General features: G+C 41.4%; 1 protein-coding gene across 1 annotated transcript; it reads right to left on the reverse strand.

Moving 5' to 3' along the window:
• Positions 1 to 294: 294 nt before the first annotated feature.
• On the reverse strand, positions 295 to 15,100 carry UBXN4 (UBX domain protein 4). The gene is given in 14 exon segments (XM_050976895.1): positions 295 to 906; positions 1,475 to 1,532; positions 1,534 to 1,695; positions 1,995 to 2,126; positions 2,454 to 2,556; positions 3,268 to 3,395; positions 4,159 to 4,323; positions 4,490 to 4,544; positions 6,067 to 6,169; positions 6,594 to 6,753; positions 7,339 to 7,457; positions 8,275 to 8,303; positions 9,139 to 9,241; positions 14,936 to 15,100. Coding segments are annotated over 14 exon segments (1,530 nt in total). The 5' UTR covers positions 15,015 to 15,100; the 3' UTR covers positions 295 to 772.
• Positions 15,101 to 16,811: the final 1,711 nt, after the last annotated feature.

Consider the following 16,811-nt stretch of genomic DNA (forward strand, 5'->3'; position numbering starts at 1 on the left):
ATTCTGAACATCAGCTGGCATCTGTCCTTGCTTCATCATCGACAGTTCTGAAAGGACCCCTGGAAGTTCTCCTGCTTCTGAGAATTTTAAGACAAATTAGTGTCTCTCCTGGTGCAAACTGTTATACTGCAGCTACTGTACAGATTGGATTTTCACCCCTTTTCCTTCATTTCATGTACAGTAAGGTCATTTAAACTGGAACAAAATGTTTGTCTGCTGTATTTTAAATTTCAGTGCATGATCCTGCTTGCTTCCCTTGTGATACCAGCACATCAGAGGAACTTCACAAGATAGTCATGTTTTCTGGAAAATACTTTATTGAGTGCTTAGGGAATTAAAAACTACAAGGTTTTGCTTGCAGTTGCAGAAGCAAGAAAAAAGTTAAACATAAATTAGTTACCTGATTTGCTACTTATAGTGCTTCTGAAATCCTCATTTTAATCAGTCATTGTCTACCATGACCTTTATATGAATATATCTGGCCCTTAAATTTATGTAGCAGAATATTTATAGATTAAAAAGTGCCTTTCCATGGCATAGGGCAATATTTAGGAAAGCTGATGGAGATTTTCAGTCTTTTTATTAGATTTCACCTACACCCACTTGATTTTTCTGACATAGGTGACTTTATTCCATAATCCACCAGGAATAAGAATTAAGTAATTCAGTCAGTGTAAAGTAAGCCCCACTTGTCCAGAAGCTTTAGTTGACTTAGATCAAATATGAGAAGGAAAAAAAAAAGCAGCCAGATAGTAACTGCAGTTACTCAAAACTACATTTGTTGTGTAGAATTTCCATTCCAAGTATTGTTTTCATCTTCTCCATCATCTTGAGTCCTCAGTCTATATATTTTGCCTTCTTTTTTGAAGTCTTCCCCCCGCTTTTCCACTACTCGTTTCCTGACTGCTTGCCTAGGGCACAAAGAACAGTGAGGTTTGACAGTTTCCTCAGTAATAATTACATAAGAGAAGCAGCAAATGCAATAAACACAAATCATCCATCCTTCTCTTATCCTGAAGAATAGTTTTCTTCAACCCTTTGTTTCCTTGGGAAGCAATACCCAGGTGAAAATTTGTCACTTAAGCAGTCAGACAGAGTGGCAGACTCTCATTTTCCCTGTCATTGAAGCAATATGTGGCTTCTTCACCAGAAACAGCTGAGCAGCTCTCCTTGTACATGGGAGATCTCATTCTCTAGGCAATAGAAAACCTGTCAAAATCAGACTTGGTCTGCTTTTGTTTCTTGAACAACCCTCCCCTAACAGTTTGATCTCTCATTTTTAACATTTTTATCTTCCAAACAGTATTCTTCCAAACAGAGCTGAAGTGAAGCTCACCTTTGTAGTTACAGCTGAATTCCCATTCATAAATGACTGCAAGACAATGCTTTTCCTACCGTGTAATTGGAAGTTCAGTTCCCCACTACAAGATTAAAGCAACTGCAGCAAGAGGCTTGAGAAACAGCTGCCTTAAACGCTTTGCCTTACCTGCTTTGCTCGATGTTGCCCGATGTTGAGGGAGCTGAGTGGTCTTGCTGATGAGCTGATCTCACAGAGGGCTGTGAGGGGGGTGGGCTCGTAAACAGGAAGTTGCTAATGAATCTCCAAACCGCTAAGAGGGGGTAAAGGATTGTGCCCAAGAACTTCCACAGATCACTGCCCGAAGCCTGAACAACAGAAGTCGCAGGTCTTCCCGCCTGTCATGAACATACCAAGCAAACCTGTTAGGTATTAAAGTCCTGCTCTTGTAGACAGAGTATTTCACACATCAGCAGACACAAAAGAACAACCTTAGTTACACCTTAGACAAGTGTCTATGCCACCATTTATCTGCTTCAGAGAAACCTCTCCAAATCAGTCCTGACAAAAACTAGAGTAATCAAAACAAAGAAAATCCCCAAATTCAAGCCATATACCATCATGGCCAACTAACAGCAAGTATCCAGCTACTGTATTGCTGCTAGAAAAATCAAACACACCAAAACCCAACACCTACGGGCAGCAGCACTACCGAAGCACTGGGTGCTAACTCGAGTTCCAGTAACTTCTTTCCATAATCTTCTTTGGTAAACTCCCTCCTGGGAAACATTGTCGCCAGTGAAAAATTGCCGTAAGTGTTACCAACCGTCTGTGAAGCACAAAGAAAACATTTTATAAATGCTCGTTTTCAAACAACTGCATATTTGCCAGCTGAGTATACCTTAACAAGAGTTTTGTATAAAACTATCAATCATATTCTGAGTAGGAGATGAAATATTGTTCATTTCTCTCTATATCTTACTAATGACACACTGCAGCAATCCAAAGGCAGTTGGTGGCACTGGAGAAGGCTGCTAAAACTCCCTTCAAATACCCCATAAGGAAAGGAGTTTATGACAACTCCACCACCATCAGCTACTTCATGTTCACCAAATCATAATCAGCACATAGCTGAGAAACAAAATGCCTGTATTACCTGTGCAGCAAACTGCCTGGCTTCTTCTAGCCGTGCTTCAGATGGGAACTGGTTGGTGAAGGAAGATCCATCGGGGAGGCGGAACTGAATCCTGGCTATTGCACTGTGGGACAGGTATTGGGGTCAGTCAGGACATGAACACTCACAGACAAAGGCTCCTGAGCCTTGAGCTTGGTAGTACTGAAATGTGGTAGAGAGGGACAGTCATGCTGCCCAGGGCAGTGCAGAAGGGTTGTAAAATTGAATCACAGTGGAAAACCACCTGCTGATCTCTCACAATGCATCTCTTCCACAACTCCATGTAAGGTTCCCATAGGTTTGGATAATTCTTAAACTAGCAGTGCTGGGCAAAGCAGGAGAGAGGTCTGAAGTGGGCAGCTGATGGCCCCAGCCTAGCCTTGCTGAATCCAAGCCATCCACACACAGCCCCTGGATCTGCACCAAGCTCCCCAGCAGTGCTGACATTATCAAGTCATTCTGTCCAGGCATAATCTTTAGCATTCTCACCTTATCTAGTACCCCACCAAGCTCCATTATATTGGTGTTTAAATCAAAGCTCAGACACAAAACAGCTCTTATCTAACTAAAATAACACACCAGTAAAGGTGGTTACTGTTTCATGATCATGAATGTCAAAAAGATGAAAGCTCTCAAAGAGCATCACATTCATGTAAACAGCTACCTTTACTGTCACTATTTAAACAGCTCAACACTGCAACATGTTGTCAAGAGCTGAGGAGATATATTAACTCTTAAAAAAGTTTCTTTATCTCTCTCCCCCAAAATACACACTTATGTCTCTACAGCAACTCACCTTCGCTCTCTTTGAGCTGCCTCCTTTCTGGCCTCTATTTCAGCCTGTTTAGCCTGAAGAGCTGCAGCTTTTGCAGCTTCTGCTTCTTCCTTCGATTTTGCAAAGCGAGCTGCCCTCTCAGCACGATCCTGTGGAAGGATCAAAGGGAAACCTTAACTGTTAACATAACTTGTTGCTAAACATTCATTAAAACAGACAGCTATGATCTGTACTCATGAACTAACTGCAAAGATACAAATAGACCATATGGAGAAAAGACAGTAGAACTGCAAAGAATTATTCAGTGCCAAACTGCACAATCTCATGTCATTAGCCAATATGACACTTCTCACTGAGTCACTTCCCACAACCAGTTGTTAATAGATGATCTTCCCATGCAAGCTCAACACTCCAGGGAAGATAAAGGCAAACACATCTGAGTGTTCTATACCAAAACCTAATAATGAGGAAGAATTTCAGTTGTTATCAACTGTTTACATCCATATATGCACATACACATATATGCAAACTTGGAAAATAATCCTCCTCACCATTTTGAGAGCAGTGTTCTTGTGTATGTTCTACAATTAAATACTCCCTGTGCTTCTCTTTTAGCACCATGCCTAAATTGCAATTATTTTTACGTTTATAGGATAATTCTCCACTAGGTTCAAGCAATATGACAGAAATGTTTGATCATATATAAAAGAACTGTGAAGTTGAAAGCAGAAATTTCATTTTATACACAGGAAATGCTAACTAAACCCCAACACAAAAATCATTACTATACAAGGCTACAGGATCCAAATGCAAAAACAATCTTTCAAAGCCTCAGCAAATGAGAAAATTTATCATTTTAGTACACTGTGAGAGAGAGAAGCAGCAAACTCTCTTTCAAAATGCAAAATTTACCATTGCAATCTGTTGCCTTATGCGCTCTCTAGCAGCTCTCTCTTCTGCCTTTTCTCTGTTCCTTTCCTCCAACATACGTTTGGTCAATTCTTCTTCCTGTCGTCTTTTGTACTCCAACATTTCTTTACCAGTTTTCCTTCTTTCAATTTCTTTCTTAATTTCTTTCTGAATAGAGAGATATAAAAACTGGACCACAAAATTGCCTTGGGCAAGAGAAAAGACTGAAGTATGTTTGTGTAAGAAGGAATTAATTATTTATTATGTATTCAAATAAGGGTTAAAAAAACCCACCAAACCTGCAATTGCAAGGGGTTTTACATTTTTGTGTTACCTGTTCTTCTTCTTTCCTTTTCTCTTCTCGTCTTTCTTCAAGCTTTTTTGTTAACCTAAATTTAAGAATAGAGTTAAAAGTCTTATTGCAGTATTTTCAAATGTTAATGAAGCATTTGCAAACCCAGGAGAACACATGAAAATGAGCTGTAGCACAGTGCTAATAACTCGTGTACCAGCAGTGATTCATTCCCATGCGGGTGCACCATCCATGCAAAGGGCAGTGGTGATTTCACCACCTCCTTTCTCACTTCAGAGTTGTTTTAACATATTCCTTTTGTCCTTTTTCCACTCATTAAATGAAGAATCCTACATTTTCTTACTGTTGAACCAACTTATGAAGATATACAATAAGCAAATACTATTTATGATCTGTGATAACAGAAACACTAAATCTCAATCTCTTTTTAGCTATTTAAGCCATCTGGTTTCTTCTGCACATCACCTCCTAAAATGGAACACAAGGAATATATAGCCCTGACATAGATGCATATGCATCTGTCTCAGCTATCCAGAAAAATGCCTCAGAATAAAGATTAACTTAAAAGAACAAAGTAAATTTCTCAATACAGATTGCCAATAAAATCCCAACATAGTCTGGGGAAAGAGCAGGCATGACCCAATATCAAAAGTCGTATAATCAGAAAAATTATGGTAGCTGTTCAAAAGTGGTAATTAACACAGAGTTTGGCCTCTTTCTCCCCCTTGCAAAATATACTGTAGGTAAATTATGCATTATTTAAAAAGGAACACTGATAATTATATTAAAATATTGACTGCATTGTCTTATCAGTGGTAAGTAATAAATATACCTCTTGTGTAATAACTTTGGTTATATTTGGAAGAAAACTAAAATAAGCAACAAAAGATTTAAAATATTTTAGTATTATAAATATTCCTATTTGCTAAACATGTGTTATGGTTTTAGATAGGATATTTCAAGTATCAATTACTCACTAAAAGCAAGTTTATAAACAATATCCCATATTTATAAACAATTTATAATTAATCAATCATGTTTTGAGCCAGGTGTTTCTGATCACCATACTTCAAAAAACAAAACTCAAGTCATTACTGTTCACTGATCAAAACAGGGGTCTCAGAATAGGATTCCATTGACTTTTTCAATATCCCTAAACTACAAACAGTCATCAAATCAACAAGAAGAAATAAGATGACATCTCTATACAAAACCTAGGTTGGCATTTTATTGCACCAGTTTCCAGTGCTTTGAGTTCAATGTTTCAATTAATTCAAGAACCTGCAGCAAACCTATCCTCTCTATTGAAGTTATATCAAAGGTGAACACTTTGAGTTTTCCAGATTACCTCTGTCTTTCAAAGTACATGAGAAATTATATTAATTAAAAACCTGGTTTGGTATCAGCCCTAGTATTGTCAGAGACATGTAATAGAAAGTAAGACCACAAATATTTGCCAGATGACAACAGATGAAGGACCAAAATCCTGTAATTAAACGTAATTGTTAAAAAACCCCAAACCAACCCAAAACCCAACAAAACTGCCTCCTAAGAAACAAATACAACATATTAAGTAGTCTGCAAAAAAGAAGACTTGCCTTTCTACTTTGAGTGTAAGATCATTCACAGGCTGAGCATCATTTGCTTGCTCATCTGCAGAATTAGTTGCTTCCTGGCTTGCTTGACCTGAATTTGCTTCATCTTCAAGGGATTTACAAGAAAGCAGAAAAAAAAGAAAAGGTGCATTTCTTGTCATAACAATTATTAGGCTCACTGCTAGCCACAATTTGCAACTGGGATATCTCATACAGGGTTCTGCTACTTAGACTCCCCACACCAACAATTTGGTTTCAGGTTACTAAGTCAAAAAAACTCTTTAATTTAATCCTTTTTCAGGAAAGCATACACAGTTTACTGAGTTATAAACCAAAGATTCCTCCTTAAAACTAAGCAGAATGACAAGTTATCCTTCCCTCTGAACTTGCACAAAGCATTCTGGAATATCCCAAGTTTACCTCTGTGAGTCTGCTCAATATATATCCTTTTATGTACCATCATGTAATTAATTAAGAAAAACCATTTCCAAAGCAAATGAGGTGGCATTTGAGGTGGCAAGAACACTAACCATTACCAGCAGAAGATGCTATTGTCTCAGGCATAAGAGCCTCAGCAGAGTCACCTGCTCTGGATTCTGCTCTTTCTGGAGCACCATCAGACTGAGAGGAGGGACAGGGAGCAGATGCCTGACTGCCGTTTTCCACAGGCCGCCCTTTCCCTGTGTGCATCTAAGAAATTGGGAAGAGAGAATGTAGCCTATGAAAGTGCAAATATTTTTCACAGGTTAAAAAGATCAAGACTGAATTATTAGTGAAAAATCAACCCTATTGAAAATACAAAACTAGAATTACCACATATTGTTGAGTATGGTACAATCATGCATTTCATATTTTTTTGTAATTTTTGTCTTGCACTTGAAATCAAAGTAATTAAGCAATCTACACTTGTATATAACTATAAATCCACATTACAGAACAATATTACATAACCACGTTATAAGCTGAAGAGTAATCCCCTTAAAGGTGAGTTGTCACATTTTGTCATTCCAGTTAAGAGCTCTTGACACATCTCTCCACTACTCTGGGTTTGTTTACACAGGTGATCTAAACCAAACAAAAATTAATGCAGCACATATTCACAGTGCTTCCAACCTGTGTACTGAACTCAAGGTTGCAGATTTTATTGTTGGAAGGATAGAAATAGTAATGCACTGGTTCTGCTTCCACCAGTAATTTCCCAAAGGCACAAACTAAGGGCCAGGGCCATCACTGTCCTGACCAGCTCCATCTGAAGATCCAGCCTGCCAGCATTACCTGTTTGACTTTGTGGATTCTGGTAACAAGCTCTTCCACAGAAACGCTGCCAGCAATAACTTCCAACGGGATTCCATTGTCTCCTATAAAAAAACTGGATGGGACGCACACTACTGGATCTGCACAGGACAGTTAAGGGAGACGAAAGGCAGGAGTTGACACAGAGTAACTTTACAGGGCAAAGCAGAACTTCCTACAGGAGCTTCTAGCCCAATGCTCTCATCTCCAACTGCTCACCAGCAGCCAGGGCCAAGGGAGGAAGAAAGAAAAAGATGCTGGCAAACATTACATGCAACTGGTAAGCATTTTTTCTTTCCTTTTTACTGGTTTAGGCCAAAGTATTTTTCTCCAACTTTTCAGGTAACTGATTATGCATTGATTTGAGAATATTTTTAGTGTCAGACAACATCTTAAGTAGAGAGTAATGAAATCTCTGAGCATGAAGGATATCCAAGTTAAAATTCCCAGCATCACCCAGAATTAATGAGCTGTAAGCAGTGACCTCCTTGAGGCAGGCAGAGGTTTACCTGACTTCACATCTGGGTATGTGACAGAACACAGGACACTGCCTGTTCCCCCTCCTCTGCACCTCTGAGCCCTAGCTCATAACTTAAAGCATTTTTTGTTTGTTTTCTAATGCTGATTAGTAGGACCAACAGGTTATTTAGATTACATAAAGCTTTAGATAATTTTCTATTTAGAGAATTACATAGGATTAACATAAAAAAAACCCAATTTGCTCACTTTCTCTAATAACTGACAGCTAGTTGAATACACAGATGGTATCTATAAACACAGTTTATTGCATAGTTTTGTGCCAAAATAAGTATTTTCAATAGCATTGCTTGTAAGTATTTGTCTTAAGAAGGGTATTAACTTGTAAAGAGCAATTATCTGTAATCATAATGTAGCATCTAAACAGATCTCAAAGGATACAAATTTGAGAAAACTGCAGGCAGGCTTCACTGTTTAAAAGAAAAGATTAATTTAGGAGTAGCAATCATTTTGCAACAACTTCAGATTAGGTCTTTCATCATAAAAATAACTGTCCTACAAAACTATTTAAATACTTGAGAGAACACTAAAAGCAAATTTGCATTGCATCTTATCATTAACATTCTGCAAAAGTGTTGACATGGTGACAATCCTTGGTTATCGCAGTTGAGTACATAAAAATTAGGAAAGCAGTGCTAAAAGGCAAGTCAGGAAAAAGAAATCTAGTCTATTGAGCACAAATAATGTAGTAAATATAATAAAATGTCTATAGAGCATTTCAAAATAATAGCATTTGGGGAAATGTCAGTGCACTTTGTGTACATGGACTGGAACACAAACATAACAAAAATAGCTGAGTAATTTACCCAGGAGCTTAAATGCTTCCCCATTCTATGTGTTACAATGGAGGCAAACACATTTTCTCTGTGGCTTTACAGATTTTTATCTTTCTGAATTCATGAAAGGTTTTTAATTCATTATGTAACTTGGCAAACTAAGAACTGCCTCTAGCACTTGCATTTTTAATAGCATTTTTGTGTCTTTCAGTTGAGAAGGGCAACCTCAAGCATTCTATTACTAGTACTGGAAAACAGTCTGAAATACTCAATGAGTATGTGCAGAACACAACAATAAATTTTGACCTTTTCTCAGGCTTTAGGGACTCCAGGAGTACTGAATTCACTTCTGCTCTATAACCCTGTATTTACACTATCTCCTAATCAGGGTGAGGACTTCAAAAGCCTCTTACTCTCATCATCATCAATGAAAGACTGTATAAGAGACAGAATTAAAATAAGCTCAAACCTTTTGGTGTCAATTTTAATAGCAACAAAACCATCTGATGCAGCTTCAGTCACCTTCTCATCTTCCCACCTTGCAGCCATCTCAGTAGATTGTTCATCTTCACCTACAAGACACAGCACACACATGAGTTAAAACCACCACAAAGTGCTGTTTCTGCCCTGATTTTAGCTTTGCTTCAATCCTTGTATTTACCTTTGTAAAACACTCTAGGGATTATTTTTAAGTCACTTTTATAATTATTATTTTTTAATAATCTGGAGACAATTCACTCCAGCTGGTTCACTTTGATATGTCAAAACTATGTTCTGCTTGTCCCTCATAAATTTAATTATATATTAGTACATCAGCTGCTAGTAGGTAAAACTATGTTCTTCACTCCCTGTAAATACATAATTCAGCAGGTGAGGTTTCACAGTTTGACAGTGTAAAAAAAAAAGTCCCCAAACCAAGAAACATTTATTTGCAGATTATTTATAACTTAGTTTTGTATTTCATTTCCTGACATGAACAGCAACAGTACAAAGGGAGGAAAAGGTGTGAGGAGCACAGAACAAGAATAACAAATGCAGAGGTGTCACTAAGGAACACAAAAGAACCAGGCGCACACCGCTGCTCCAAGGTGAAGAACAAAAAGGGAAGTTTATTTCCTGACTCCAACATTTATGGTTTTCCAAAAGTGACAGTGGATTGGAGGGTGACAGTGCTGCCTCTCCAATGTCACTGGGCAAACCAACAGTCCATCAAGTCTCTCCTCCTCCATAAAGGAATGCAAAACAACGTGTTATCTACAGAAAGTGTGTAAGAGAGTTCTCCACAAGAATGTAAGCATCAGAAGGCTTAGAAAATCCTAGAAAATCAGGGCGACCCAGAGGAGCCACTTGGATAAGAAAGACTGAAAAGGTGTTCAGGGGCCAAAGATTCAGAGGTGTTATTTTAATCAGATGAAACAGATCAATCATACATTTATGCCCCAAAACACCAGTTTAGTGACGGTGTGGGTTAATAAATAGATTCTGATGAATATTAACCATCTTTCAACAAGTACACTGGCCTGCCACCATTTCTTTATCTTCAATCTGTATTACTTCCTAGCAGCTTGGAATGGACTGCAGTCTTGATGAAGAATCCGAGTCACAAGTATAGAAGTATAGTAGTCCATTATTCAGTGACAACAACAAACCACTTGTTTGTTTCATCCCAGCTGCCATTCCATGCAATATTTTTGACTTGTTAAAGATCAGGAGTTACAAGTGGAATCTCCCACTGAAGTGCTGCTATCTGGTCACAAGGCCTCTCACAGGGGCATGTATCAAAAATACAATTTTGGAAAAGTGGTTTTCAACCACATCTCAATTTTTCTCTGGAATTACTGGAGCAAGTAAGAAAGTATTTACCTCTATTATTATTATTCTGTATAAGCAAGCAAATATTTAGGCTATTTTACGTGGGAACCTTTCCTCTTGCTTTAAGTGCAGTGCTTCCAAGTGTGGTCAATGCAGCTGTTATGCCCAGAGCAGCTCGGGCTGCTCTCCTGTTTCTAAATGCTCACAGGCAGGCAGCTGCTTCACCACACACTGTTTCAAAAGGACATGTGCTCATCTGATTAGACTACTAAAAATATCTAAATACTTGCCTAACACTAACTTTTCCACACAGCCAACTGCTGGAGAAAAAAGAATACTGAAAGACACAAACAGGGCAGAGGCTGCTCACAGTACAGCCTGCGAGATGACTGAATGAAAATGCTGATAACTCACATTTTATAAAACTCTGTGTCATGATGCACTGATTAATACTGTGACTAGCCACTGAACAGTTGCTTATTCTCATACACCTTTTTGGTTTGATAGCCCTTTCTCATTTAGGGGTTAGGGTTCATTTATTGCAGTTTGTAGCAGTAATTATATCCTGAAATCAAAACTGCCAGGTCACAGGAAAAACATCAGAAAAGTCAAGAGGTCAAGTGCAACAGAACTTGACATAATTCATAATTCTGCTAAACACTGAGCCAGCACAACAGCCTTAGAATTCTAAATCCCAAAACTCTCAGATTTCTTGTTTCTCAAACAAAAATATCACTCTATTTCACTTAGTGGAATGATCTGTAAACAACTCAGTCACACTTCCTCATCTCTTAAATCTGATCAGGTAAATCTACATAGTGAAAACATCAATCATTTCTCAAGTGATTCACATACTGGACAAGATTCTTTTTCTGCAATAATTTACTTCCTGTATGAGGAACTTACTCAAAACCATCACAGGTTGTCAGAAGACTTAATTCCCCTCAGCACACAGTCATCAGGGAAGTGTTTTTCTTTCAGAAGGAGAGATATAAGCCAAATTTATTTTTCCATGTCCAGCATTTCATAACTACTCAGTAAGAGAGGATTGCCATTCTGGGAATGCCAGGAAGCCAGGACATAAAACCATTCATCTCTTCCTCCTCTGCAGCATTTCACTTATTTAACTTGCAAAGTGCCCTTGATACATCTTGGCTACAAATAACTAACAGCATATGTATGCAAGTCCCCTTTTTGTAAAAAAGTTATTAAAACAATAAAGTTATGAACAAAGGGAGGAAGGTTTCTACAAACATTACTAAAAAGAAACAAACATTTTAATTTAAAGTTTTTTACTGTCACACACACCCTTTCATTTTTTCACTCTGAAAAGCACTTTTTATACATGGTCTGGTATTTTCATGATCAGAACATGTCTAACCTTTGGAAAGATATAAAATAATCTGCAACACCTCAATCAGAACAGAGGAGGTTTTGTATCAAATGAACTATCAACTTTAGATTAGTGACTCAAAGGATCAAAGGCTTTTTAACTGTAGGCTACAAAATCAGCTGCAGAACAGCTACCAACAAAATACCAGGGATGTTCATAAAATCATAACATATTCTGGGTTGGGAGGAACCCACAAGGATCGAGTCCAACTCCTGGCCCTGCAAAGGACACCCTAAAAATCCTCCCATGTACATTTTGAGACAGCATTTTCCAAATTCTCTCTGAACTCTTCCCTGAGGAGGCTGTTCCACTGCCCAACACCCTCTGGGGACAGAAGCTTTTCCTGATATCCAGCCTGCACCTCCCCTGACACAACTTCACACCATGCCCTGGGGTACCTGCATTGCCAGACCTGTTTCACTGTCAGGAATCCTCTGCCTGTGCAGCAACACAGGGAAGCTGCTGCTTGCAATTACTTGATGCCACAAAGTAACTCCTCTGTTCCCCAAACCCCCTTACTTAGTGTGTCCAGAGACCCCTAACATCTCACCTTAATATTTCAAACCAGTTTCCTAAGGCAGACCTGCTTCACCTCATGCTCTCTGGGGAGAATGGAGTAATCCCTTTTATTGCAACTTCCCACGAGCTCAACGGCATCTTTAACACCCTTACACCATGCTGTCACCAGAATGTGCCATGAAGGTTTTAAACACTGAGCTCAAAAATGCTGGGATTATGGCTGCAAGCAAAAACACTTAAGGAGAAATCTGCTTGAACAATGCACACTTACAATCACAAATGCCACCTCATTTTTAAGATAAATAGCCGCATTATTCCTTGTTTGAGTAGAAAATGTTCTGGAAGCAGAAAGAATAATCCATTTCTTCATTTTCTAGAGAAAATGTAAGTGAAGTGCAGAGAGAGGGACAAGCAGATGGTGGCAGAAACCAAACACAGACAGACATAGCTGTCCAATTAGAATTTCTAATTTTTGTCAACTGTACCTAATAGCTATCCTACACAACGGTACGATACGATTTCAATTTCTCTCATTATTTTTTTCCATAGATATTATTGGATGAAGTGTACAGAACCAAACACTGCTGAAAGCCTGTTCTCCAGGTGCTTTCAAATGCCTGTCTCCAGTAGGAAGTGTGCAGTGTAAAGGCTCAAAGTTACCATCACTGTGCAGTTTGAAATGTGTTTCTACCCAAACAACAAACCCAATCTATGCTAACACAAAACCAGACTATTCTTCCAGCACTCCACATCCTTCAAACACAGCTGCTTCCACACACAGTGAGAAAGTTCTTGGGCTTCCCACTCCCTCTCCCAATACATGTAACAGAACAGTTTCATGATCAGCTCTGCCATGGGTCAGCTGCCCTGATCCCACGGTGGTTAGGGTGGACCAGATGTTGGCAGAACTCTCCAACTCTTCCATTTCAGAGATGTGCCTGGCTGAAGTCACGCTCTGTCTTTTCCAGGGCTCAGAAGAACAAACAAAACAAATCCTCACAGCAGATACAATGACAAAACTAGGTTACATCCCTGCAACCAGAAATGTATCTTCCCTGTACATCTACATATTCCTACACCCACCTAGTCAACATCAGAATCTAATGGGCCCCATTTTGTGCAGAACTTTTGTTTCATAGAAAATACTGGACATTAAGTTACAACATGCACTTCTCCCTGATTTATGTATCAAGCTGAAACTACTCAGAGGCCCACCAAAGTCTCTCTGTCACTGCCCTCCTCAGCTGGGCAGGGGAGAGAATGTAATGGAAGGCTCATGGGAAGAGGTAAGGGTAGGGGGAGATCACTCACTTGTAATGTTTGCAGGCAAAACAGATTTAACTTGGTGAAAAAATTATTTAACTTATTACTAATAAAAAATCAGAGGAGAATCGTGGGAAAAGAAAACAAATCTCCCCACCCTTCCTGCAGTCAGTTTCTCACACCTTGTCTCCACTGCTCCTTCCTCCTCAGGGGTTGGACTCCTCATACTATTCCAGCATGGGGTCCCTCCCAAATTGTGCAATGTGACTCTTTCATAAGGGCTGAGGTTCTTCATTAACTGCTCCACCCTGTCCTTTACTCCAACACAGCCCAATCTGTCTCTGACAATACCTTGATTTCTATAGTACGTTTACTATCCAGGAGAAAATGCTGTTCTCCAAGTACATGGAGAGTTGTGTCAGCAAAGGAATTTAACTACACTTTTCTGTTCACATCCCCTTTGGAGTGAACTTCTTGAAGCCACGTGAGTCCCACAGTTCAATAGTTCTTAAGGGAACAACACTAAGTCACACTGTTTCTTGAAGTGCCTGAAAATCTTCAAACCACAAGCACGGAAGGCAACAGTAAAATCTTAAGAAACAACACACACAGAGATACACAAAAGCTCAATAATATATAAAGAGCTTGTCTAATCACAGAATATCACAAATCGTTTCAATCGTGCTGGAAAAGACCTCTGAGACCATCGAGTCCAACCGATGGCCAAACACCACCTTGTCAACCAGACCATGGCACTGAGTGCCACGTCCAGTCTTTCCTTAAACACTCCCAGGGACCTCAACACCTCCTGGACTGCCCATTCCAATGTCTAATCACCCGTTCTGGGAAGAAATTCCTCCCAATATCCAACCTAAACCTCCTCTGGCGCAGCTCAAGACTGTGTTCCTCTTTCCCAACATTTTTTTTCATAGAGAAAGGCAGCGTACACAAGACGATGTGAATTCCTACAGGTTCCAATTAGTGTTATGAAACACGCAGTGTCGGTACGGGGAAAGAAAACAAAACACGACGAGCAGCCCGGAGAGCTGCACCGGCGAGAATCCGGTGCACAAGAGCAGAACGGAGGGAAGGCGACACATCGGACGGGCGATTCCGCTCCACAAGGCGGACGGGCGGGGGCCGGACACCGACACCGCGGGCTGGGGCTGACACAGCACAAATCCCGCTCGGCGGGAGGGGCGGCGGGCGGGACACAGCTGGGAAGGCGCTGCCGGGCCCTGCCGGTGGGGGCAGCGGGCGGCACCGGGACGTACCGTACCTGCCACGAACACGACGAAGACGGAGCTGCGCTCCTTGGCGGCGGCGATGGCGGCGGGGACGGAGCCGCCGAACCACATCGTGGGACCGCCGGGACCCGCCGCCCTCAGCGACACCGGCACCGCGCCTGCGCCGCCGCCGCGCCAACGGCCCCCCGCGCGCCTGCGCGCGCGGCCCGGCACCGTCGCCCCCTGATTGGCGGCCGCTCGCGGCACGCGCCCCGCCCGCCCGCCCCCTCCCCGATCTCGCGCGGGGGGCGGTGGCGAGTACCGCCCCCCTCAGCCCGGCGCCATCTTGGCGGTTCAGGAAGGGGCCGGAGTCGTTTCGCAGTCGGACATCGCCCGTTGCGCTTTTCCGCTGCGAAACGGGCTCCGGCCTTCAGGCGAGGTGGTGGGAGCTGCCCGCGTTTAGCCTAGGGAGGGGAAGGCTGAGAGGGGATCTCGTTGATACACGTCATGTGAGGAGCGCCTGGGGGGGAGTCTCATGCTGGCGAAAAGGGGGCTCAGGGGGACCTTACTGCTGTCTACAACTACAGGAGGGTGGAGCCAGGTTTGAGTCGGGCTCTTCTCCCACGGAACCAGGGACAGAGCCATCGCCTTAAGCTGCTCCAGGGCAGCTTTAGGTTGTACATCAGGAAAAATCTCTTCTCAGAAGGGATGTCTAGGCATTGGAACAGGCTGCCCAGGGAGGTGGTGGAGTCATGGTTCCTCTCGGTCTTCAAAGAAAAGCTGGATGTGGCTCTCGGTGCCATGGTTGACGTGGTGTTTGGTCAGTTTGAACTCGATGATCTCAGAGGTCTTTTCTAAACCAGTTGACTGTGTGATTCTGTAATGCAGAATAAATACCTCAAATAGAATATAAGTGTCTCAAAGTCAGGTACCAAGAGGACGGTGCCAGGCTCTTCAGTTGTGCCCCATGACAGGATGAGGAGCAATAGACATAGACTAAAATACAAGGAATTTCACCTCAGCGTGAGGAAAAGCTTTACATTGGAGTTAGAATGGGGAGGGTGTGGAGTCGCCCTCTCTGAAGACTTTCCAAATGCATATGGACATGTTCCTGTGTCACTGCTCCAGGTGACCCTGCCTTGGCAGGGGGCTGGACAGGGTGATATCCAGAGCTCCTTCCAAGCTTGACAATTCCATGATTCTGTGAGGTAGCTGCCAAAAAAAGGGGCACCTCCTGCACTTGGGGCTGGAGGACTGATGGTCACAGCCATCCCTGCCCCAGCACCCACCCTGGAGGAGGCAAAGGTGTGACAGGGGGAAAAGTGATGGAGGAAATGACAGAAATCCATGTTAAATAGAACAAAAATAGATATGCTGTGCAGAGATCTTCCACAAGAGGCAGGAGGTGAAGCCAGGACATTCTCCGTGCTCCCAGGCTTTGTGAGGGACTGGCACAGCACAGCCCGCAAGGCAGGAGGACTCCTTGGTAGACGTTTCACAGCAAGTGGGACAGGACAGTTGATGTCAAGTGCTCTGATAATAGTATTTTGGACAGAACACTGCTCTTGAGCTTTTCTAAAACACCGTTAGGACTGTGATTGTGTGTACTGGGTAACTTGCTGAGGCAGGTACTCAAATATTGAAAGGCCAAAAACCACAGTCTCTCAGTCTTTCACTGTTGTACCTTGTGTAACTGGAAAATAACATCTAAAAAATCCTTCAGACTTCCAGTGAAAAAGAAGCAAATCAGTGTTGACAACAGTGTACAGAGTCTCTTTTACCTCACCCGAGATGCAGCGTGTGGAAATTGTGTCACAGTAATCCTCACTGGTTAGGCTTGCATGTGTGTCATGCCTCTGCAAGTTTCTTAAAGAAATACCATCAGAACATGTTTCTGAGATGGACTTTGAAAAAAAATTGTATATTTGT

The sequence above is a fragment of the Serinus canaria genome, chromosome 7 (genome assembly GCF_022539315.1).
Source record: "Serinus canaria isolate serCan28SL12 chromosome 7, serCan2020, whole genome shotgun sequence".
NCBI lineage: Eukaryota > Metazoa > Chordata > Aves > Passeriformes > Fringillidae > Serinus > Serinus canaria.